This window comes from Festucalex cinctus, chromosome 9, assembly GCF_051991245.1.
Source record: "Festucalex cinctus isolate MCC-2025b chromosome 9, RoL_Fcin_1.0, whole genome shotgun sequence".
Lineage (NCBI taxonomy): Eukaryota > Metazoa > Chordata > Actinopteri > Syngnathiformes > Syngnathidae > Festucalex > Festucalex cinctus.
In genome coordinates this window covers 1,033,978-1,060,857 of record NC_135419.1, presented here as the reverse complement: position 1 = coordinate 1,060,857, position 26,880 = coordinate 1,033,978, and the positions used below count along the sequence as shown (strand labels likewise).

The 26,880-nt window shown below is 38.9% G+C and overlaps 1 protein-coding gene across 3 annotated transcripts in view; it reads left to right on the top strand.

The window, feature by feature from the left end:
* aff2 (AF4/FMR2 family, member 2) overlaps nt 1-26,880 on the top strand; it is a 145,562-nt gene that overhangs the window by 70,330 nt on the left and 48,352 nt on the right. For all 3 annotated transcript variants that reach the window (XM_077531915.1, XM_077531914.1, XM_077531913.1), the window contains exons 7-11: nt 13,701-13,745; nt 19,939-20,025; nt 20,738-20,774; nt 22,235-22,295; nt 24,447-24,501. In XM_077531915.1, coding sequence (XP_077388041.1) covers nt 13,701-13,745; nt 19,939-20,025; nt 20,738-20,774; nt 22,235-22,295; nt 24,447-24,501 — 285 coding nt within the window. The remainder of the gene's footprint in view (nt 1-13,700; nt 13,746-19,938; nt 20,026-20,737; nt 20,775-22,234; nt 22,296-24,446; nt 24,502-26,880) is intronic.

The window sequence follows — 26,880 nt, the reverse complement described above, 5'->3', positions numbered from 1 at the left end:
AGACAAATCAGGCGAGAGGCTGGCTGAGGAATCCCCTAATGAGGAGGTGCCCAAAGTCAACTACTGACACGACATATTGGCACTAGAGATAAATCTAAAAAGTGAGGGAAACATTTAGGGAAAAAAATATCCTGACGCTAACAAAGGTAGCGAATCTTTTAATATAGCTAAGCAGGAGTTTGTGTTTTTGTGTGCATTTGAAAATGTGCTTGACTTTTATGGTCTCCCAAAAAGGTACTCAAAAATGCTTTTGTAGCATATCCCAACTGACGAGTGAGGTTCACACTGGACTCGATGCCAGATGCGCATATCAACAATCATTCGCGCCATCTGGACAGTTTTGAATCTTGAGAAGTTTTTGGATAGGAGGACGCCCGAGTATGTGGAGAGACTTCCCGCAAAGTTAGCATTGTATTCAGTCATCACATTTGATATGTGCTGTAAAAAATGCATTCTGTCTGGACGTGAGGTATTTTGAAAGGCCTTCATTTACAATGATGTTTGAGTCACAGAAATGTCCTCAAATTGAGTTGGAAGTATGCATATCAAGATGATTGATGATGTTTTTGTTTTTGAAGCCAATATCTCTACTGTGTAGAGTGCTTTTTATATCGTGCCTTATCACCACCATATGTTGTCCAAAGTATTGAACCAAGCCTTTTCATTTTTTCCCCAACATATCGGAGTGTACACTGACTCGTTGTCAACCTACGGAAATGTTTTCCTTTTTAGTTGTGATAGACCAATGTTTTTGTTTTTGTTTTTTTTCCAATGCTTGTTGTTGTTGACGTTATTTAACGTTTATGGCAATATACGGCGTGATTTTACTGATCGTTATTAAATGTTTTTGGCTGTTGAAGAGTTAATTGGACCAATTTTAAATCCGTCCACTTCATCGTACCATTTAGTTTATTCATTTTTTCCTTTCGGACACATTACAGTTTACATCAATCACATCACATCATTTGCAACATTGACATCCGAAAGAAGGGCTGACGGGTAGAAGCCGAAGCTTATTCGAGACCCGTCCCCATCGACCCATTACTATAACGCATCAATCATATACATTATTTAGAATAGACATTAATTTTTATCGTTATCCATCCCATACTATCCCAGACACTGCTCGCTCAGTTCATCTTGAATGTCCGTGTGTAGATTGTGGCTAGTTCCAGTCATTTAGAACTGGTGAGTCGGTCCCCGGACGCCACCAGCAGGCCCACCCCGCCAGGCGAGCAGCCAAGGCAAGCGCAATTCTTCTCTTTCACCAGTAGGGTCTTCGCTGACCTCGGATCAACTTTCACACATGTTGTGCTTTCCAGAAGACTGTTACCATCGACTGTTAGCTAGCACCAAGCTAAACTGGGCCATTTCGTTTTTTCGCCTCCATTGCGAGGACGACGTGAGAAGTCAACAGCGAGTAAACAAAAGCATCGATACGCTTCCCAGGTGGTCGTTATTGACCGACTCCTGAATGTAATCCTTATTTGAGTGCAGCACACTTCCACACACATGACGTACGTGTGTGCGCCATCGAGGTAACGAGAAAGAGGATGTTGGATGGCGGGGGGGAGTGAAGCTATGCAGCGGTTAGCATTATTGTTTTGGCGTTCTGATTGGAATCCGGAAATTCTGATTTGGCGTTCATCTGTTTCATCCAAGAGCTCAATTGCAATAGAGAATTCTTAACGGCATTTCTTAATCCTAAAATAAGCACCAAAACCTCAAAAAAATGGAAGTGTACATTGAAGTTTTGGATTGAGGAAGCATGCTGACATCGTAGAGAAAAGCTGAGGCAGCTAAATGGGGAGATTAAGAAGGAGGAGAGTTGCTATTGAGAAAAAAAAAATACTTATGTTGGATTATTTCTCTTTTTAGGAGCTTACTGAGTACCAACTAGTGGTTTACATCTCATCTCTTAACACCCTCAAATCCTCCGATTTAGACTTTAAAATAAGTAGTGGAGAGGAAGTCAGTAAATTAAAGAATGGGGGGGAAAAAAAGAAGACAATACGGTAATTGAACAAATTGCATCACCTGAGCAGAAATGACGATTACAATGATTTTACACAATTCTACTGTTCCTTACCAACACTTTAACAGACAGCATTTACATAAAAAATGCTTCTAACAGTAATGCAAATAACAGTGAGCCCAAGCTCATTCCCATTTGTGGTCCTGTGATGATGTATAAAGTTCAATGTTCGTGCTTTGGGCATCAATTTAAACGCTCCCACGGCGCACACGCGAAGTCACGCTGTCCTCACAGCTCCGACACATGTTCAGTGCTTGCGCGACCCATTTTTATTGTCTTTCTATGACGCAATATCAAGCAGGACTATATCTATTGATTCGCGTTAAAAAAGTTATTGATTTCAATGAATCGTACAAATGATGACATCAATGACAACATTGACGGGTTATGGCCAATATGTCTGTTTATGGTGCACTCACATGGCAGCTATTCAATACGTTTTCACATTTGAGAGGAGACGATATCTTTTTACATTTCTCTTGAACACTTGAGAACATATCTGAAATGTGTCACTTGGGAGCAAAAAACAAAAAACAAAACAGAATTGCGTCACTTGATCCAAACTAGGGCTTGGGTATCGATTCATTTTCCAGAATCGATTCACAACAATTTTCAATTCAGTTGAGGAATTCACGCAGTCGCTATTTTAGACAGTCAGAATTACCAATGTTGCAAATAGTAGAAACTTCTTACTCTAATGTAATGCATTAGTAAAAATATGAATATTTACATTAGGAATTGAATCCATTGCAGTTACACTAATAATTGTTTTATTTAACATGGCTTTATAAAAACAAATAATAATCAATTCTGACCACAGTACAGTCTATGTAAATAAAGTGACAAAAAAACTGAAAACTGTTGTGACATCCATCCATCCATCCATTTTCTTAACCGCTTTTCCTCACAAGGGTCGCAGGGGTGCTGGAGCCTATCCCAGCTGGCTTCGGCGGGGGGGTATCGATAGATCAATACATGGATTTATGTATCGATATCGGGATATGAAAAGGCGTATCGATACGATATCGATATATCGATATTTTGAACCCAGCCCTAATGCAAACTGTGACGTCGTCCTTGATTTGAGACTGAGGAGTCCGGTGCCTTGCTTAAGGGCACGTCACAGCTGTAAGGATGCGGACGAGCATGCATTTTGTCCGTAATCTGTTACAGTCTCCATAAATAATAAAGAAATGAATAAATGAAATGAATCATTTTCTAATAATTGATAGCAAATGTGTTCTAGTGAGAACTATTTGAAGTCAGAGTTGATGAATCCGAGGGAATAAGCAAATACAAACGGGCGTCCTATTGTAGTGCTGACGACCCTCCATCAGCCACCCGCTGTCGCCCTTTCAAGAGGCACTTATTTGGTTGGTAAAAAGGCATCATGCCGAGAACCGCACACAGAGAGGGACCACACACGCACACACATTCTGCCAAGAGTACAAATCAAATACGCTGCATTTGCCTGCCAACAGAACAAATCATATATACTCAGCTTGAACGTTGCTGTGCGCACACAAACACAAAAGCCGTCAGTCATTTCCTATTCGCTGCTCTCGACTTGAACGCCATTGGCAGGATTTCTGCATGTTTCCTTTATACGGATTTTCCTTTTTGTTACGCCGACCAAAATAGAGGCAACCTTGATGAACCTGAACAAAGAGTTCACGCTCACGTTAGCGAATGGGAAGGTGTGTTCAAGCTATTGACTAATAATACGGCCCGGGTGAATGGCTAAACCGGCTAATCATTTCCCAGATACAAATGATATCAAATCTTTTAAAACTTTCCCCTGAACCCAACTAAAGTCTATATAGTGAGATTTCCTGCTTTCATTCATATTTTTTTAATTTATTTTTTCATTAATTTATTAATTAATTAATTTATTTATTTATTTATTTTATTATTATTATGTATTTATTTATATTCACATTTTACACTGTGTGGCTAAATTATGTGCTCTGCATTTGTTGACATTCACAGTAATGTTAATTTACAAAAAAAAATATGTACGGCTATTAAATACCGTAACACGAAGTGAGCCTCCAGTTGTGCACACAGCGAGTTGGCACCTTCAAAAAATATCAATGACATTGGTGATTAATCGACAACAACTATCATTAGCTTAGCGCCGACTACAGATAATCTGAAGTCAATTAACTATTTGGAGTTTTCAATTAACCTCAGAAACATCTTTTTTGGAATGAGAGGGACATTTTGCAGTGACTATTTGAACGATAAAGTGGCATGTGATTAAAAACATAAAATAAAAAATAGCTTTAGACAAAAACACAGCAGCAGCAGCAGCAGCAGCATTCGAAAGCAATTCTAATAGGAAGAAGGACAGATGAGTTACATCATGATTCCGATTCTCATTCTGATCCATAATATGCATCGTGCAACGTGTGTAGAATGTGTGTGGTAAGCGAAGCAAAAAAATCAAACAAATAATTTCCACTCCATCTCTCAAGGATGTACATTTGTTGGGGTCACATTTCAACAGACTGAAGTATACGGTGTGGCTAACTTGTTCTGGGCTGTGATTCACCGCAAAACAAGGCTAATTAATGTATTCAACCTCAGTTGAATCTCGGTGCAATGTTATGGTCCAATGGCATCCATCACAGCTTCTCTTCACTCTGCCCTCATCACTTCTTTTGCTCATCATGCCAAATCATGTTGGGGAGCTGATAAAGGAGTGATGAAACCGTTTATGATGGAATTATTAAAATCATACTTTTCAAGGGTGCACTCCTAAACAGTGGAACATTTCCAAGTATCTTGAAAACATGTTTGTGACACGTTTTTGTTCAAATACAGCAAGGATCAAGAACTAAAGGACAATGTTAGCCCTTTTTAGACCCATGGCTCAAATTAGCCCACATTGCAGCTCTGCTTACCTTTTTTGCTCTGACATATTTTTTGGAAGAGGTGATTTTTGAATTAGTTAGTTAACAAAAGATTTACTTGCTTGTGCTATTTAACCCCAAAGAGACGCATAGTTATAAGCAATTAAAAATTAAAATTTTACCTAAATATCCCCTAAAAAAAAAATGTGTTCTATTGCTATAAGAACATGGAACCTCAAATGTAGCAAATAAAGATTAGAGTCTCTTCATCCATCCATTTTCTTGACCGCTTATTCTTTACAAGGGTCGTGGGGAGTGCTGGAGCCTATCCCAGCTGGCTTTGGACAGTAGGCGGGGTACAACAGGAAAAAAAAAGTATATTTCTATCTGTTTCCATTTTGCAGCAATTAGCATTAGAATCTAGCCACGTTTCATCAATATTCACATTCCTGGTGAAAACACTGTCAAAAAGAGCTTGTTGCAACATGGCCCTGGTTGATCTCTTATACTCTGCTGCCACCTGCTGGCCGTTTTTTTAATAACTACCATTGCTTTCAGCGTTTCAGCGTTCTCTTTACTTCTGGCTGCATTGAATCCTTCTGGATGCTCCAGCATTTAAAAAAAACAAAAAAAACAAAAAACGTATAAATACGTCTTTGGGAGCATGGCAATATTTAAAATAGAATGTTTTTATACGTTTTGGGGAGCAAATGAGTTAATGTAATTATTATTCCAAATTTCTCAAATAAAATATGATTTCAGACCCTTGAACATCCAAAGTTGTGAAGAATGAAGAAGTCAAGACTAACTATTGGCAGAGTTTGGATTTATTTATCCAAAGTGTCCTTTTAGGAAAAAGTGTATTTGAAAAATATGATACAGTTGGAGAGTTTTGTGGTATTAAACTCAAGCTGGGACTAAAATACCCCCACATGAAACTGAGTCTGAACTTAAAATGAACCCCCTTTTAAGTGTATACTTACACATAAACTCACAACAACACCTTGCTCGCGCTCTCTCGTGCATGCGTATAGTAAATACATCAAGTCCAATCAGCGCAGGGCTAAAATGACAGACTTATTTGAAGCAATGTTTCAATGTCGACATTTAATTGGATGGTACATCAACCGCTTATCTGCCTCTTTGCAGCTTGGAACGGGAAAAAGCAAGATGAAGGACAAGAGAGAATGGACGGAGAGAGGAAGCTAAATAAATGTGGGCTTATAGGAAGTAAGCAAGAGAGAAACAAATGAAATGAGAAGAGGAAGGAGGAGGGGATACATTTGGTGCACAGTCGTGTGTGAAAGCATAAATGCTTTTAGTGGGGGGTCACTCTCTCGATTTGTGTAAAAGTTACACGGTATGAAAGTTGACTTGAAAAGAAAAATGTTTTATTTGTTTAGCTGATAATAATCCATCAAGAGGAAGTCACACTGATGCATATTTCATGTGCACATCACGCAGATGTCAGAGTGAAGGCAAGCACAAGCAGCGCTGCATCCTTGAGCAAGATGTAGGCCGGTCGCCGCCTTGCTCAAGGGCAGCAACCTTGGGACCCCGATGAGCAAATTTCACTGAATTGGCCCAAAAAATATTTATGAAAGTTGGAGTGGTTTACACTGATCAAGAAATGTGAAATGAAGAGATAAATTATTTCAAACGGCTCTTAATTTGGAATCTACTGGATGCTAGTACGAGTACTCAACTCTTGAGTAGTCACTGACACCAATATCAAATACTTTTGATACAAAATTTCCCTCCTAAAAAACAATGACATAATTAAAAAAAAAGAAAAGAGAGAGACATATATCCCAATATCGCATTGCTTTAAAATTGCATGAAATTAATCTAAATTTTATTTTATTTGAATTCCTACTTCCTGATCGTAAAACAGCCACAAGAGGTCGCGAGTACTGATACCTTGAAATACCGATATCGATACCCCAGTCCTGGAATTACTAGAATGTGGGGAAATGTTCTCCTGCTGATTCTGAATGAGCTAAATTGTTTGAAATTAGAATATTTCGATATAGTCAAGAAATGTGGGAGGAGGAGTTAAAAATGTGTCTTAATGTGGGAATTTGGGTTAAGTGTTAGCTAGTTCCCAAATGAGATGAATATTTACAAGTTGGAATGGTTATTGTTCAAGAAATATGGAATGAGAATGCAAAATCAGTCAAACAATTTGTTTGTGGTAGTTGTGGAACTTTGAGAATGTGGAAATTATTAGAATTTGGAAAATAGTATGAATTTGAAATAGTAAGCTGAACTTTGCTGTTGATTGTCTCCTTCAGTTGAATGAAGATTATAGTGCACAAAATATGGAATTCTGGGGAAAGTAGACATGTTTGGATTGTTGAATGCTACCAAAATTTTGTGAAACTTGAAGTTTTAAAAAAAAGTAGGCATAATAATAATAATAATAATTGTGCAACCAAATACATAAAAATGACAAATGTCGAGAATCTGATGCACACAGATGTGGCAAGAAAGGATTTTTTTTTTTTCCAGGACAATCTTATGAGTCCCACCAGTTCACGCAGACGTCCTCACACAACACAAACATCCTCACTTGCGTGCTCACGCACACTTGTGAAAGCACACGCGCGTGCGCGCGCGCACGCACACACCACGAGTCGAGCTTGTGATCTGTCTCACATGCTGGTAATCCCAGTGACGGCGGTCAGCGCAGCTCTGTAAACATCTGAAATATGGATGATAACAGGAGCACATGAAACTGAATAAACAAATAGTCTGTGAGCAGAAAAAAAAAATCCTTGAAGATTTTCCAAACCCGGCTGGACCTCAATCTTCAAAAACTTCAAGAGCACCAACTGGATGACTGACACTTTCACTTTTTTTTTTTTTTCCCGTGACGGTGCAAGCAACAGTTTTGCCACACTTTGACCTCTCTTAAAGTGATGACAGCGTTGACTTACTTGTTGTAATTTCTGCAACAATATGAGCCTCTTCCTTGTCAGCGCCCGGCAAGAAATCGTGTGAAATGATTTTGAGATGTAACTGGATGTTGGGCGGCTGAGTTAACAGCTCTCCGAGGACACAGAAGGAGAAAAAAAAAAAAAAAAAAAAAGTTTGCATGCATTAGACAGCAGATTTGATTCTTTTTGCCACTCACACTGTCTTTGCCCCCAACGCATCCGTTCACTTTTGTTGTTTCTTCTTTGCTTGCTCTCCTTCAACACGTGCACAAAAGAAAACCTTTTGCTAGTGCGCGCACTATAATTGTCATTTAATTCTTTTAATTGCATAACAATAGAAACGAGACCATGAAATTGTCAGGTTTTTAGGTGTGGTTGTGGACCCAAATGCAGAGAAGCAGGCTGAGGAGGCAGAAGTGAAGTAAAAAAAAAAGGAAAAAAAAAGGGAATTGAATTAAACCAAACAAAAAGCAAACTACAAAAGGTAAGCAAAGCAAGACAGAACAACAAGGCAGAAAACGACAATGAATTGACATGGACATAGGGGAGACAAGAGACTAAATACACACATACACACTAATTGACACAATTTGACACAGCTGTGCAAGACACAAGTGTCAGAGGGTGCTGATTGGTTGACACATGAGGAAAGGCGGGCAAACACAGGTGGAGATGACAATGCTTGACAAGAATAGGACAACAACGCAAAACACAGATCATGACTGAAATCAAACAAAATCAAACAAAATGCTAAACCATGACGCAAGTAAAAATAAAAAAAACAACCAAAACCCAACCCAAACCATGACAGGAATGGGTTTTAGTCACTTGAGTTTGATGTAGTAAATAAATCGATATGAAATCTCCATCGAGACAAATGGCTGATTATATATTCACATCTTAGAATGTTGTAACGTAACGTTTGGGACGTGTCACAGAAAACCTTTATCACACCAGACGATACTGTATTGTCGAGTCAAGTCTGCATACGAATGAACCAGTATACAAACTATTTTTAGTTCATGAACAATCTTGTCATGGCTGCAGAGGTCTCAATTGTTCCTTTTCCATTTCGTTGCACCCTTGCCACAATGACAATAAAGCTCTCATGATTCTGATTCTCCGTGAGTCAAACATATATATTTTTTTTTTGCTCTAAATTAGCTCTCAGTGGAAGTGGAAAAAGTGATTTTTGTGTTTGTGATCTCGCCGTGCAGTTTGTTTTGGGGAAATCTATCTTACATCTGGACTGTTGCCGTTCGTATAATTTTTAATCACACTTGTATGGCACTATATCAATGGTCAAGGAGCCACTGGCTAGCGCTGGCTAGCTCATACGAGTGCTAGCCAGCAAGTTTTGCCTGCACCCTGAGAGATTAAAAAGTATGCCATCTTTGTCCAAGGTACGAAAGGGGCTTTTTGATTTAATGTTCCTTTCTAAATCTCGAGCCTTTTCTTAAATTTAAACATGCTATCTTTCTAAACCATGATTTGCTAGCGAACACACTGTTGTACTTTTTTTTTTTTAACCTTAATTTATCTATGTAAGGCAATTGAGAACCAATTCTCATTTACGATGACAACCATGTAGAAGACAGCAAAGTAAAACAAAACAAAATAAACGCAAATTCACATCCATAGACTAAAAACTGTGCAGTGTCATGCGGTTACATATTTACATAATGAATACAAAGTTTGAAACAAGCTGGAGAAAACCCGGGCAAGCATTTGGAGACCCCACACAGGAAGATCTGAACCAAGATTCAAAGTGCAAAGCTCCGAATAATGAGACAGACTTGCTAACAATAGCTCACCGTGCTGCCCTAATTGGGTGACATCATTAAATATTTGCTCAAAACATTTGTCGTCATGGCAAAGACGTGACTTAAGTCTTTGCAGTTCTTTCTCAGGCGGTAAAAAAAAAAGAAGAGAGAACTCGTCTGTTTCTTAGTTGCCAAGCTCTGCCTACTTTAACGCAGGTGTACATTTATTTATGAGTTCATGTTTGAACACTTGTTTATTTATTGGCAAAATTTTGACTTAATTTCTCCACTATCATTATTTTCTTTTCTTTTTAGTGCAGCTCGGTGTAAGTGTGTGCGTGTGAGGGAGCGAGAGACCCATTGTGGGTGTGTTGATGTGTGTCGACGTCTGTCATCTGAGCAGCTATTTCAGACAGAAAAGGATTTCTGCCTCAGTAATTGCCTTGGTTATATTTTCCACCCAACTCACTTCTTACTCTTTTTTTTTTGGTTCTTGTCATTCTTAGTTTCACTGCTTCTCCCCCATCTGAGACTTCATTTCTGTTGTTTTTTTAAACACTTTTTTTTATTTTTTATTTCTGCATTATACTGTAACCATTTCTCAGTGCTCAACTTTACAAACACACTCAAAACCGCACACACGGCAACACGCACATTCAAATCTATTACAGCTGGTTGCTATTCACAAAGCCTGGAGGCTGTTGTGTCTTTTATTACAATACATTTGTTATGCCATCCTGTCTGAAGGTGCACGTAGCCAAGTGCAAACCAAGACCAAACACTCGTAGCCAAAGTAGCATACGCAGGTGACATGTGTACAGATGGAAAATATATTTTCCTGCCCGGCGCAAATCTAGCTAGCGCAAAGCAATGTCTCACGGTGTGGAAGGGTGGAGTTTAACAATAATGTGTTCAATAACAATAACAATAATGTGTTCAATTAATTGATTTCTGCAATGATTCAAAGTTTGATGCACTGTGTTGTCATATTTCTGAATGGAATACGATGATTTTCATCACACATCAGTGAAGCGCAGAATCTGTCTGCCTAGGCTTATATCAAAATCACTTTACCACCTGCGCCACAACTTAGACCTGATTTTAGTTGGGCCAAGGTCTATTCTACTTCCTGCACTTATCAAATTGTCAGGTAGAACGCTTTTGCAATGCCCAAACATGGTAAACAAGACTTACCCAGAAGAAAAATAAAGTTGCGCCAGAGCATGTTTGAAAATCGAGCCCCGAGTGGCAAATCAAATAAAAGTTTCTTTTTGCATCCACCATAAAAAATGGCAAATGAGTCATTTATATTTAGGAAATGCACCAAGGAGCCAATTGTTTACATTTTTGACTGAAGTGTCTTTAAGTTTGTTATAGGCAGTTTTTTGAATATACTGTAATGAAGAATACGGGTAGCTTGTGATTTTGTTTTACTTTAATATCCAGCTCTTAGGTTTTTCAGTTTTTATCAAAAAGAAATGATAAATTCCAGTCGGATTCATGTTTAAGTGTGACACTTGTAACTGACCACTTTCACATCAGTGCAGCAACAGTTACTGAAGTAATAAGGACGACTCAAAGTCTTTATTTTTCACAGAACCATTTGACTATAACATCAGGTCATCATCAGATTATTTCGATGGAGCGGTCATATCATGCACACCAAAACTTGTTTATGTTTGAAGACATATGGGATGGATGAGCATGTGATAACGAGATTACATATTCCTTATTTTAGTTGCAGTAAAATGTATATGACACTTTAGTGTTTCCTTGAGTCTTGATTTGATTGAACCAATGTTCCATTGACAGCTTCTCGACTCGAGTAATTGTAGTGTTAAGTCCGTATAATGTTGTTGTTATGAATGCTTAAAATGGTTCATTAACCCTCAATGCAAAACTCTTAATTGTCTTCACATCTACAGAGCAGAATGACATACTGCATACTAAAACGCTCAAGTTTCGCCTGCTGATATAAATGGTTGTACCCTATTATTAAAGAAAGATTAGCAATATATGTTTTCACTCGAAATGGTCAAGTCCTTTTTTTTTTTTTTTTTTTTTGTGACACAGCATATGCCAGCATCGCTTGTATTTTTATTCGCTGTAATTCAGGATGAGAATGATGTCATCGTCATTATCGCGGGCACTAAACGTTTCCTGATGCTCGCGTTGGTGCAGTTAGTGATGTTGTGCGACCGAGGTTACGGTTATGGAGGGATTTGCTCTCCTCTCCTCCAGCTGCTCCTTTATCCCTCACTCCTTTTTTTTTTTTTTTTTATTGAGCCTGTCGGGGAGAACCAAGCCAGGAACGAGTCCATCACACTGTTTTATTTTGTTTTCAAATGCTTTTTGGAAACACTCATTTGGCAGTGGCATTTATACTTGTGTGGGGTACATTTAGCTAACAATGCAGTGTGCGTATCCAGCAGAGACAATAATGATTTGTTTCGAATAATGGAAGAAGTGCAACATGCACTTTGGCTGAACTGACACGAGCAAAAGAGCAGAGCTGCTCCAAGAAAGCCATTTGTTTGGCTTATGCTTTCATTTTTATAGGAGACGTTTCATTGTTTACTTGGATTTGATTTTGACCATAACTAAAACTCGAGCATTTGGTTGCTTGTGCCACCTTTCCAAATAGATAAAGTACTGCTAGTCGTGCCTGGCCTCGTTAAATGCAATGTGACAAGAATGCAACAAAAAAAAATTAAATAAACTATTTGGACTTATTTGTCTTTGCTCAAAACAAATGCAAATTGATATCTCATCTAAGATATTGTACAAAACACATGGCACCACTTTTTGGTGATTATGTTCAAAATTTGGCTGTTAATGGCATATAATCATTCATTATGCTTTCATTATTAGTGTCATTTATAGGGATGGTTGAGTACCCACACCGCATGTCGGTATGGAGCCGATACCCGGCCTTATTTTGAGGTCACAGTAACTCGTGATGGTGGCCTATTATTGTCACAAACCAGGTGTGGTGGTGGAACAAATTCAGGGAAGCAGGGCGAGGAGGCAAAGAATAAGGTCAAAAAGAAGTTTAATAAACAAAAACGAGGAGGCAGAAATGAGCTACTAACTAAGAAACAAAAACAACAAAGTCCAAAAGGGTCAAACGAGACAAGACGAGGAACAAAACCGACATGAGGAAAATGACAATGGATCGACGCCGACAGAGGGGAGACAAGAGACTAAATACACACACACACTAATTGACACAATTCACAAATGGCAGAGGGTGCTGATTGGTTGACACATTAGGAAGGGCGGGTCAAAACAAAGGTGGACAAAATGCTTGACAAGGATAAGGAAGCACACAAGGAAAACAAAACAAAACAAAACACAAATCATGGACGCAACTTAGATAAAGACAAAACCCAAACTAAACCTGAACCAGGACAAAAGTAAAACAAAAAAACTAACCAAAACCCAACCCAAACCATAACAATTATGGCCATTTTACAATCAGGTATTATAAATAAGAAAAGTAGAAAATTGCCATTAATTTCATGCAAGTTGAAGGAAAAATGCTATATTGAGATGTATAGGTCTTTCTTTATTCTTTAATTTTTTTGGGGGGTGGAGACTTCATGTATCAAAAGTACTATTGGTATCGGTATCAATGATTACTCAAAAGTAGAGTACATGTAATGGTAAAAAAAAAAAAAATGGTATAGAACATTACTACTCGAGTTTATTTTGAATAGGAACTGAAGCCGCCACTGAACTGCTCCACCGTCAGAATCATCTGTGGAAACGGCAGCACGAAAACAGTGAAGAATTAAGGGAATTGTAATCACCGCATGTGAAGTGATTATGAATGAGTGACTTTTAATCCGAAAGACTGCAAACATCAGAGCCTGTCAAATTGAGCCTTAATTGCGTAGTGGTTCACATAGTTGACCTTTTCAGCTGGGATGGCATCTCAAGGCTGCATTCTGTAATGAGACCTCGTATCAGGTGAAGCAGTATAAAAAAAAGTAAAAATATGGATGGATGATGGAACAACACATTTTCCTTTTGTTGGATGTAAGTCAAGCCGTGTTATGCTTGTCGCCAATGTGTTCTATAACGACACTTTGTTTGTTATGTGCAGGTCAACCTTCCAAATGACTCCAGCTGTGTCGAAGAGATCTTGCGGGTATGTTGCACACACCCACACACAGTAATTACAATGATGATCATCGGCTGTTTTACGTTCCCTTGCAAAGTTTTTCTTTCTGGAGGTCGACCGATTGTAGCCAGGAAGGACTTGATGGAGAAAAATTGTCCAATTACATCAAGCAGAAATATCTCATTTCTTCCAACCTCGCTTGCTGTCTAAAATGGAATAACGTCATTACAAACACTCGACAAGCGTCAACTAGTTGCCTTTCCCCAAAGTGAAGTGAGAGTAGAGTCATCACTTCGCCAAGCCAGACAGTTGCAAGGCAGCATATCGTGTAACGCGATATCAAACTTATCGCTCACTTTCCTGTGTCACCCGTCACCGGGATTGTCTCCATCCTGTCTGTCGTGTCGTGACGTGTCGTGTCGTGACGTGACGTGTCGTGACGTGACGTGTCGCGACGCGACGCGACGCGACGCTTTCTTTGTGTGCCCGCTCGTCGCTCTCCGCCCTCTGTCGTTCGCCTCTCGCGCTCACAAATCAATAAGCCGGTGAACAGCCTGTGTGACAGATCGAGTGCTGTGAGCTGCATGAGAAGCCTTATGTCAATAGAATCGGTGCGCCATTGAATTCAATCTGTAGTTTTAAGCCGTGTCAAGTGGGAAGAGCGGCAAGTTGAGAATGTGAAGTGGGCTGCGTTGGAGCGCATGCCTCAAGCTCTTTTCCATTTTTCTTTCGCAACACAGCAGTAGGGCAGCTGGTGCACAAACATTGCTGAGTTGGGTGTACTTTTAGCGCCTCCATCCATCCATCCATCCATCCAACATCCATCCATCCATCCACTCATCATCCATCCATCTATTAAACATCCATCCACTCATCATCCATCCATCCATCTATTAAACATCCATCCATCAAACGTCCATCCACTCATCATCCATCTATCCATCCATCCATCCATCCATCCAACATCCATCCACATCATTCATCCATCCATCCATCAAACATCCATCCAAATCCATCCATCCATCCATCCATCCATCCAACATCCATCCAACATCCATCCAAATCATCCATCCATCCATCCATTAAATATCCATCCACTCATCATCCATCCATCCATCCATCCATCCAACATCCATCCATCCAACATTCATCCACTCATCATCCATCATCCATCCATCTATTAAACATCCATCCACTCATCATCCATCCATCCATCCAACATCCATCCATCCATCCACTCATCATCCATCATCCATCCATCTATTAAACATCCATCCACTCATCATCCATCCATCCATTTATTAAACATCCATCCATCAAACGTCCATCCACTCATCATCCATCCATCCATCCATCCATCCAACATCCATCCACTCATCATCCATCCATCCATCCATCCATCAAACATCCATCCAAATCCATCCATCCATCCATCCATCCAACATCCATCCACTCATCATCCATCCATCCATCCATCAAACATCCATCCAAATCCATCCATCCATCCAACCATCCATCTATCCATCCATCCAACATCCATCCAACATCCATCCAACATCCATCCAAATCCATCCATCCATCCATCCATTAAATATCCATCCACTCATCATCCATCCATCCATCCATCCATCCAACATCCATCCATCCAACATTCATCCACTCATCATCCATCATCCATCCATCTATTAAACATCCATCCACTCATCATCCATCCATCCATCTATTAAACATCCATCCATCAAACGTCCATCCACTCATCATCCATCCATCGATCCATCCATCCATCCATCCATCCAACATCCATCCACTCATCATCCATCCATCCATCCATTCATCAAACATCCATCCAAATCCATCCATCCATCCATCCATCCATCCATCCATCCATCCATCCATTAAATATCCATCCACTCATCATCCATCCATCATCCATCCATCCATCCATCAAACATCCATCCACTCATCATCCATCCATCCATCCATCCATCCATTTTTTTTATTGTATTTATTTAGTGGTTTTTAAATGATTTTCTTTATTTATTTTACCTGTATTTTAGTATTTTATTGACACTTGTTTTTTTATATAGTTGGTTTTGCTCGACTTTATGTGCATGAGCGTGTGCAGCACTTTGGAAATGCTTGTTTATCAAATGTGGCATAGAAATCAAGTGGATTGGAATGGATGCGAGGTACATCGTTGACTGGTTGCCACTAGTTCACACCTATTGGAAATGTAGTCTTCAATAAACACATTTTGAAATGTCAGGAAGTCAAAGTTCCCAGAGAAACCCCACAAAAGCACAGTGAGATGAGATCATGAGCGCTAACATGCTGCCACGTTCGATTTTTACTTAGGTAACATTAATAAGGAAAGCTGCCCAGGTATATATTGTACTTCCTACTCTTGACTTGAGCATCTAATAATTGGAAAGTACAAAGAGTCCAGAAAGGTTTGTTTTGAATTGAAGTTGTAAAAGTTGTTTCCCTTGCCAAAATTAGAGTCTCATTAAAAACAAGGATGTCTCTGATCAACTTTTTAAAGACCTGTGTGTAAGATGTTTTCATCTTTTGCTTTGACTTGTGAGAAGCAGAAGTTTAGCGTGTAGATTTAGTGACTAATTATTCTTCTTAAACGAAAATAAAGAGATACTTCAGGCTGTTTATTGCCACTCCCTGTTGAAGTTTACCATCAAACTCAACTACAGAGCAAAGCCATTAAGTAGGGCGACCAGATTTTCACAATTATTATAAAAATAATAATAATATAATAAACCGGAACATTACAATTTTGCTGAAAATCAAATATACAATAAATTCTCACCCTAAACTATTTCTAACTAAATGAATCGCTAGTCAATCTGGTGACCAGTAGTTTTGTTAATCGCTAATGCTAAATGCTAACTTCCGCTAAAGATGTCAATGCACTCACCATTATCCAACCTTTTATCCCGTGTCCTTAACCTGACGCCTGTCTCACATTGTAACATTAGAAATATGACACGAGAGAAGCTGAGTTTGCATTTGTGAGACCGCAGCATTAGGCTAGTAGTATTTCCCATCATTTGTTGACAGGAAGTAGTTCTAGTTCCGGTGTGACAAAAACACACTTACTTGCAATTAGATGAGAATGTGAAAGTAAATAGGAAGGAATTTAACAGTGAAATTCCTTTTGAATTGATTTATCGTATGAATCGCGGTGACGAATGTGTGATTGACATACCGGTACACATGGTAGGCCCAAACTATTGGCTTGCTGATTGGCTTAAAAAATAAATAAATAAATAAAATAAATAAATAAATAAAAGAAAAATGGGGATGGAACCTGTATAAAAGTAAGACAAAACGATCTATCTTTAGCCCTATCTTTAAGTCGACTAATCCACTAGCTTAGTGCTAAGCTAGCACATAATGAGAAATGCAGTTGACGGGCTAATAAATAGCATCTATGTGACGCTGTCAAAGCCCTTTAACTATATTACTTCTGTACAGAGAAACTGAGTCTCAGTATAGTATATACATGTGAAACAATTATCTCCAGAAGGAGTTAGCACAATGTCCATTTAAATTTAGCAAAACGTGTGACCAAAAAATGTGTTTGCTTTTTACATTCTATGTAATTATCCTGCATATATTATAGAGCACAGTAATATGTGAATGAGTGTGATTAAAAGGCACATTGCATGCAAAATAGTTGGTTTGTTTTTGTTGAGATGAGGAACAGATGACTCATTACCATTTATGTCAAGTGAATACTGAAGGCTTTTGGTTTGTGGAATAAATACAGCAGAAGTGTGCATGGGACTAGATGACAATAACACAAAATCACTTTGATATACAGCTCTGTGTGTGCATGAGTGGGAGAGAGAAAGAGAGCGAGTGAGAGAGGAAGGCAGGATTTGTGGCTCACTGAGGTAATCACTCACATTAACATTTATAGAAGCAAATACACATATTTAAAATACACCTCCATGCATAATCAGTCTGTCACAACATAGTCATTCTTCGAATATGCACATGTCGCGGAGTTTTACCTGGAAACAACATCTGCATCAGACGAAAGGTATACGAATGGCAGTTATGCAAATGTGCACTGCGCCATCAACACGGTGTGCACCAGGAGTCGCTCGTTCATTCGATGAAACATTACGCAAACGCACACTCTGATATAAACATGACTCATCTGATGATGAGTCATCCAAACCACCGAGGACATGCTTGATGGTGAAGCTGTGACGTAATACAGATCTTTAGTGACCACCTGTGTACATTTGGAAGTACAATAAGATAACTTTTTTTTTTTAAATTGTGATGTTATTCATTTAAAAAGGGGACAGTACGTTGCAATGTACATATGACAGATTAACTAACTTTTTATGTTTAGTCCCTTGGCAGGTTAATGAAACATTTGAAGTATAAATACAGTTCAAATAGGGTAATAAAAGTCAAGACATGAAATACACGGGCAGATCGTTCATCCATTCTGTGGCAGGCGACCGACAGAGCTAGTGTGCAAAAGAAACATTTTTAGACAGTGACTGTTATTATTATTTTTTTAATCACTTTGTCCAAATACTTTTCATCCCCTCTATATACCGTCGTCGTAGTTGTAAAATGATGGATGACATTTTTATGAAGCTGCTTCAATTAACACTGAGCGATCCACATTTGTGCCCAAGCCAGTCGGGCTTGGCATAACTGTGAGCACGGGTGGGCTATACTTTTGATTTGCTATTTTCGCTGACGCGTACAGTTCGAAACGGGCGATTTGCGCCATTACAGGTGTGAAGACAGCCGACTTGCTTCACAGCCAATGGAAGCGGATTGTTCGTGCTGTCTACCAATATCGAACCCCTCGAGTTCTGTTTCTTCTTGAACATGACCTTGGTCTCTTCTGACAATTCTTTTCAGTTTTGATTCATTACTGTTTGACATATATTGAATTAATTTTTTTGATTTTGTTTTACAATTGCAATGCATCGTACGATATGCTTCTATTGTTGGTAACCACATTTAGCGATGGGATAAACACACAATAAATGCAGTAGTATAAAAAAAAGTGCATTTCTACATAATGGCAAACTACAACAACAATAATACACATATTAACTCACATTGATCCCAAAACCGTATAAATACGTTCTATTTTAAATATCACCATGCTCCCAAAGATGTATTTATATGTTCTTTCGTTTTTTATGCTCGAGCATACAGAAGGCTTTGATGCAGCCTCTGAACTGAAGAGAATGCTTGAAGCAATGGTAGTTATTACAAAAACGGCCAGTAGGTGGCAGCAGAGTATAAGAGAGCAACCAGGGCCATGTTTCTCCCCACTGTTTTAAACAGATTTGTGAATAATGATGAAACTTAGCTATATTTTAATGCTAATTGCTGCAAAATGGAAACAGATAGAAACATGCTTTTTTTTTCCTGATAAAAGAAGAGACTCGAATCTTGCTTTTGATAGGTTCAATGTTTTTATAGCAGTAGAACACAATAATCTGTGGGCCATGCAAAATCCAGTAAAACAGCCGGGAGCGAACGGGGTTGCTTCAGTCAAAATTCCTGGGAGTGAATGAGTTATTAATGTAATCCCTCTCTGAGTATTATTGTCATGGATAAAAGATACGTTTTCTTTTTCAGTAGCGCTCAACTTCCTTTAGACTGATGTGCCTCGGAGATTTGCATAGCGCCGCAAAACTACAACGGCAGGCATACTTCAGATGATTATTGTGTTAACTAATTGAAACTCCCACACATTGAGGCTGGAATTGAACTGAGAGCGACTGCGTGATTAGTAATTAAATGGCAACGCTGCGGCAGTGTCGGCGTTTAGCTCTTAATGCAAACCAGCTGGAGTCAGCTTTTATTTTGGACACTGAACACTCTGCACTTAGTTCATGTTCAGATCCCTGAGCAGGCTGCCAACTCCCAATACACTTCGCACTTTATATTGTGAGTTATAATACAGTCCAGTCAGATCTGTGTGAGTCCACCAAAGTCTAAGTGAATGCTAACCTCTGCATCCAAGTGCTTGTACAAATGAATCCCTGTCATGAGAATTGCAAACTGGAGTCAGAAATTGTTTTCACACAATTTATAGCTCTCTTTTGTTTGGACCGCAAGAGCGAATTGGATTATCTGCAATTGTCAAATGCCGTTAATAACGTGTGTTTTGTGTCTTGTCCGCCGTCTCTGTGTTTGTGTATGCGTTCGAATTTAGGAGATGACTCACTCCTGGCCACCCCCACTCACGGCCATTCACACCCCTGGAAAAGCCGATCAAACCAAGTTCCCCATTCCAAGCAAGGTTAGTATGATTTTAAGAGGAGGCTTAAGACTTACTTTTTTAGTTTGGCATTTGATTGATCTTTTTTTTTTTTTTTATTATTATTATTTGTTTTATTTTGTATTTATATTTGTATTTTTTTTATCCCCTTTTATTTATTTAGCTATTTAATCTATATTGTCTTGTAGCTTTGTTTTTATTTATTTCTATTTATTTCTTTATTTATTTAAGAATCCCCAACATCATATTTTTGCCAACTATACCTTTGTGAATTGTCTCTCAAGTTCAAGTATGGTCATGATTTCATAAAGACACATTTTGTCCTCCTTTTTTTTTTGATGGTATGCTGTGAGATTTTGAAATATAAAACGGGTTCCTTGGCTCAGTAAATGTTGGGAAACGCTTCAAAGAGTGAAGTTCGATTAGTGGCTAATGTATGCTCTTGCTAGTGTTTTTAAATCTGATCTAAAGGCTGTGTAAATAACTATATAAGATACTTCATAACATACAAGCAGATGTGAACTACACTGGACCACCTGATCTGAAAAAAATAATGTTGTTTTCTTTTCTTTTGTGGAGAAATTAAGTCGAACCGGTAAGTCCAACTGCATCATAATGTAGCTCGAGCGACATGTAATTGAGTGGACTGAAATCAATCTAATGCTGTGAGATCAATAATGACCTTTGATGGAACACATTTGCTTCTGCTTTCATCCGCTTTCTCTCACCTTAGGAGTCGCAGCATGTGACCTCAAGCTACAGCACCCAGAGTAAGTTTCCCAGCATCAAAGCTAACGTGCTGGCTGCGGAATCGTCAACATTCATCGGTGTTAATCGGGAAAGGCAGTACCACCCACAAGAGGAAAGACAATAATTATTTGAAATGTGCTCTGCTAAATTAGTAAATAAACATGGTTTGATGCATTGATAAGACAGGCAGACAGACAGGACAGACAGACATATGCTAGACTTAGACTTAGACTTTATTGATCCCTTTGGGAAATTTACATGTCCAGCAGCAATAAGAACAGATAATAAAATAAAAAATAATTCAATCAATCAATAAATAAGGTTATTACACCAGAGATTGAATTAATAATAATAATAATAATAATAATAATAATAATAATAATAATAATAATAATAAATAAATAAATAAAAATCAAAATAAACATTCACTCAATCAATAAAAAGGTTATTACACCAGAGATTGAATTAATAATAATAATAATAATAATAATAAATAAAAATCAAAATAAACATTCAATCAATCAATAAAAATGTTATTACACCAGAGATTGAATTAATAATAATAATAATAATAATAATAATAATAATAATAATAATAATAATAATAATAATACTTCTATCAATCAATGGATGGATGGATGGATGGATGGATAGATAGATCAATCATTTCTATTTCACAAATTTATGTTCAGAGCAGCAATAGAACTCAAAATCAGACTCTGTACAAGTGCTCTATCAAAAGCTAATAATTGCTCAGTTTTAATTGACACTGTCAAGGAACTATTATTTTAAAAATGTCTATTGTCGGTAGCAGTTGTGCAAGAGCTGCACTGCATCGCACGAGGGGAAACATCTGTCAGTGCGATGCAGTGCAGCGCCACAATACATTTAAAGCACGACGACACAGCAGCATTGTTAGGGGCAGAAGGAAGAGAGCAGGTTGATAGTTGAGTTACCGGTCACCTTGTCAGGACCCTTCCTTTTCCCAAATCAAGGATTCATTTGGAACAAAGGACTGATACACAAAACAGCAGGTTTTCGGTCTGTGGGTCACACCAAAATATGTCTCCGAGGCACGAAAGAAGGGAATTGACTCATGTGGATGCCGCAGTCAGCAAAGGAAATGTTTTGTTGTAACCTGGGGGAGCAAAAATGCTGGCAAAAGCAATAACCAGGAAGAAGAAGAAGAAATTACACAATAAAGAAAAGAAACACTAGGGAATCAATTCACTAAGGAAATCTAGTGGTTAAAAAAACGTTGACAAATCATTTCAATGAGCGTATTTAAAAAAAAAAAAAAATCAATAGTGCTTTTGAAATACATGAGATAATGTCTGGAACAATTTTTGATTCCACTTGTTTGACTTAACGTGAAACAAACATTACTAGTGGATTGTCACGTTTTGTATTGTGATGTTAGCAAGCATAACAAATAGACATGGAATGATTATAACCACCCTTTTTTTTTTTATTGTTGCAGAGCGATGTACTGTATCAGCGAGCAAGCCAGCTGTGAAACCACCAACGGCGCCGCAAAAATCGTAAGTGTGCCTTCTATCTCTCTAAACACATACACACCATTTCTGACCCAATGTTATGTTTCCCTCAAGGTAAAATTAAGTTTGACTCTTGGATGAAATTCAGTGCTGGTAGGAGAGAGAGAGAGAGAAAAAAAAAAGATGATGTGGATCAGAGCGGGAAAGTGCAGCTACATTAATTTAACGTGAGCCAGGGCCATATTGCAACATCTCGGGCTGCAGCCCACTCCACTTCACTCGCATAGCAACACAGCAGGATTCATGGCTGGCTGGGATTGGAAATGCAGGAATCGCTGCTTGTAAATCTGCCACGCAGGCATAATGATTTTGTTTGACAAAAATTCAACGTTACGCCCAATCCACCAAACAGAACATGTTCAACTCGTGCTTTGGAACAATAACAGAAGTCTGTTGAGATTCAGATTGTTGTGCATGTTCCAAAGTTGTCATCTCAAGATCAAAAAATTAGATGCCAGCAAGCAATCAATAACAAATCTATTTTTGCTTTTTATATGCATCTGCTTGTGAAGAATTACATTGACAATTTTTTTCTAGTTCATTAAATAAAGTACGATAAAACAACATTTTTTGTACACTTAAATTAGCCCAGTGCTTCTCAATTATTTTCTGTCATGCCCCCCCCTAGTAAGAAGAAAACATCTTGTTATCTTCAGTTGAGAGGCTGCATCAAAGCCTTCTGTATGCTCTAGCATATTACAAAAAAACAAAAAACATATACATACGTCTTTGGTACACTGGTAATATTTAAAATAGAACGTATTTATACGTCTTTGGGAGCAAATGAGTTAGTCCTGTTGAGGCAACATTACCCGACTTTGTAAATATGTCCAAACATGCATAATTTAATATTTGTATGAACACTTTCATCACATCAAGATAAAACATCAAATGTAAAGCAATCCTCAAGCTTCTGTCGTTGTTGACATCAGCATCTGCTTGATGACATTGATTTGTTCATGTAATAGATGTTTCATCAATTTCATTGCTCACGTACTGAGCAGCCAGATCCTTTTGTCACAATACGTTTGACAAAAAGCAATATAAAAAAAAAGTAAAAAAAAAAAAAAAAAAAAGTAAAAGACACTTGTGGAGACTCCATTGCACTGAACTCGCGCGGTGATGAAACGCTACTTTGAATTCCAAGATGATTTGACTTTCCTGGCATATTTAACACCCACTTGCCAAACTATGCTGCAAGATTAAATGCTCTTTCTGCATTTGCTCATCCTTGCTTGCATTTGATTTCATTTTCCATCCTTCTGCCACCATTGCGCCTCCTGGGTCCCTGCCCTCCACTCCGTCGCCATTATCACCTCCATCTTACCTCCCTATCTTACGCTCGCCATCTGTGCCTTCTTATGAAATCAAGTACGGCTCCATTTTGCATTCATCCAAATATATCTATCATCATCGCCCATGTGCTGCACTGCCAAGCTTCACTCATTCACGACTCGCACGGTCCCATCTGAAAACACCACAACGCCGGGGCCGGGGAGGTTTTTTTTGTTTTTTTTGTTTTTTTTTTGTTTTTTTTAGTGGTGAAAGCAGTGAAGAGAGCGGTTCGTGAGGCGGTAAAAATCCCTTTAGGGGATTCTCCTGTCATAACAATAGCGGTGCTATCTTAAAATAACAGTAGCATGCGTGGATGGTTTATATAAAGCAATAAAACATGCGGGAACTTGCCAATGCACAGCACATAAATACGGAATCATTTGTTAGCGCGGAGGTCATCCAGCACACGAGTCTTTATTTATTTTCTGCTGCAAATGGAGGGTAAAAGCAACTTCTCCTGATTAGAAGTTGAATTTGGACTCTCTCTCTTGTTACCAAAGAATTCTTGGCAGCAGGTCAGCACTTGTCAACACAGAACGTTTCCAGGTGAAAAAACAATCTGGCTTCCCTCTCCATGCTCAACATCTGGTTGCTTTTCTGCACCGCTACGCGCCTCATCCACCGTCCTCGTCCTCGCTCACGAACATAAACCGGTGCTACTTTGCCGATATTGCAATGAATCCATTTGCCAGGACAGAACTTTAAAGGGAATGTCGGCTAACGGCGGGCCGTGTTTAATGGAATCCGAGCAGATGTTGAGGTCAGGGCTGGAATTAAATATGTTATTTTGTCTTTGTGCAGGATGCTGGAGGATGACCTCAAGATCAGCAGTGATGAGGAAGAGGCCGAGCAACAGGTGAGTTGCCTCGAGACTGCAGTCGATCCATTTATCAGGACGACGCGTCACCATTTGTCTTTCGTTCAATTACAACGCGTTCTCCTTCCGACTGATTTGCTCATCAGTCTCAACATCTGTTCAATTTGTTTCACTGAAAGCGTTCATACACAATTCATTTTCATTTCCTTTCTCCTGTCATCAGTTGAATCATGCATACCTTGGCAATCAACTTTTTTCATTCGCTAACATTTACGAGTATTGGCCGCACCGTGTCAAGTATGCCCGAGGAGTGTTTTTTGTCCTTTAATCCAGGGGTCACTGATGTTGAACGTGATGGCCTGGATCATAATCTGTGTTTCAAATTGTTTTAATGATGTTGAAGATGCCAAATTCTTCCAAACCAAACTCCCCAACCATTAGAGTCGAGCTAAATTGTAACCACAGATGCGTTCATTTAAAAAAAATAATATATATATATATGTACATTCTTGTGACAAAGATTGATTTTAAAACAATAACGTGTCAATTCAAATATGTTTTGTTTTACAAAGTAGCATAGCATGGGTGCCACAATTGCCACAGGCGCACATTTTAAAAGAAAAAAAAAAAGTCGTATTTGTACATGCATGTGTTTAGCCGACAGAAATAAAAATCAAAGCCTCCCTGCGTGGAGTCTGTTTTCTCTGTGCTTGTGTAAGTTTTGACATCTCTGAGCAATCAAATATTGAACAATTCAAATGTACCATTGGATTTTGCACATTCATTCCAAAGCAACACAAAAAGAAAAGAAGTGAATATGTATGCGAAGTGTCATAGTGGCTCACTCGCCACTAATCGCAATCTTTGTGCACTCATGATGCCAGTGGGGCATCGGCGCTTGTCAAAGAGTCCATCAAATGCGCATGAAAATACACCAATTGTTCCTCTCATTCTTTTTTTTTTTTTAACCGTCTCTCCGATTGAATAATTATGCGATGATCGAGGCTATAATTATAAATTCTGTCAGGTTGCGTTTAGTGGTTTTTAAGTTTTTTGTAATCATGTTAAAAGTGGATCTGTTAATTACAGCATTGTGGCAAGTGGCCTCCATAATCACGTCATCTCTATATACTTGATTACGGTGGCGCTCGAGTGCACTTAAGAAGTCTTCCCCCAACTTTTTTTTTTTTTTTTTTTTTAATGTGCATTCTTGCATTTGTTCAAATGCTTTGGATCGATGTGTCACTTGGGAGGTTGCAGGGTGTGAGTCAGACTATATGGCCGGGAAGATTGAACAGTATTATTTTTATTTTCGCAACTTGATCTATATCTCCTCCCACTTTTGCATCTTCACATATAACCCACAGACATTATATGCAGATCATTTCCTGGCTCACCCTGAGAAATAAAAGTGAATCTGTCCAAAGTTGTTGAACTATCGCTTTAAGCCTCCAGCATGACAGTGCAAGATGGATATGGCAAGAATAGAAAGTAAAAAAAGAAAAGAAAAAAGAAGAGGGACTGGGGAGACAAAGACGGAGCAGACAGACTGATAAGAGTGCAGACAGGAGGAGATGAAGAGAGGAGGGAGGGAAGCAAAGACGCGAGCGAGAGGCTGACATGAATCCAATGGCATTTTCCCGTGCATGCAAGTTAATAGGCTTATAGCAAATGAGTGCACGGCGCATTATCAAGCTTTTATAGCCTCAAGGAAAGCGCAACGCGCACATACATTCATAATCAAATACACAAGATGCGCGCGTGTCGCGCAAACGTTGGCAGCCTCTCGCACACGCGCAGACGCGCCGTCATTAGTATTCTGCGGCGCGGCGCTGCGAGGCCAGCAGAGGAGTATGATGAATATGTTTTTGCGCCGAGCAAAGACACGAAAAAGGAGGGCGAGGGAATTGAAAGAAGGAGCGGAGGAAAGAAGGCTTGATAGGAAAAAAAAAGAGAGGAGAGGAAGAAGAGAGATGTTCCTGGTGACTTTAAAAGCTGAAAGAAAAACAGCAAGCCAATTACCGCTGCACGATGTCCTTTTGTCTGCGGCTCCCTTGCACATTTCTCTCCGTGATGACGGATCACCTTGGTCACAAGCAAGGTCACACTAAAAACGTTCCGGCTTTCTATAAAAGTTCAATTGCGGCTGGCCAAATTGTCCACGACTCGGGCGGCCGACGTCTGCTTCAAATCTGCCCCATGCAAAAATAACGACACTTTATGAAAGATCATCGGGTTAACAGAGTCATATTTGTTTTAACGTGATTGTGGGTCACTTGTGTTGAGAAAACCTTTTCAGTTCAATGTTTTGGTTATATGGCTCTCACATTATAACCATTAGTATACTGATTATCACCGTCTCTCTTCATCAAGTTACTATGTTAACTCGTTTGCTCCCATCCATCCATTTTCTTGACC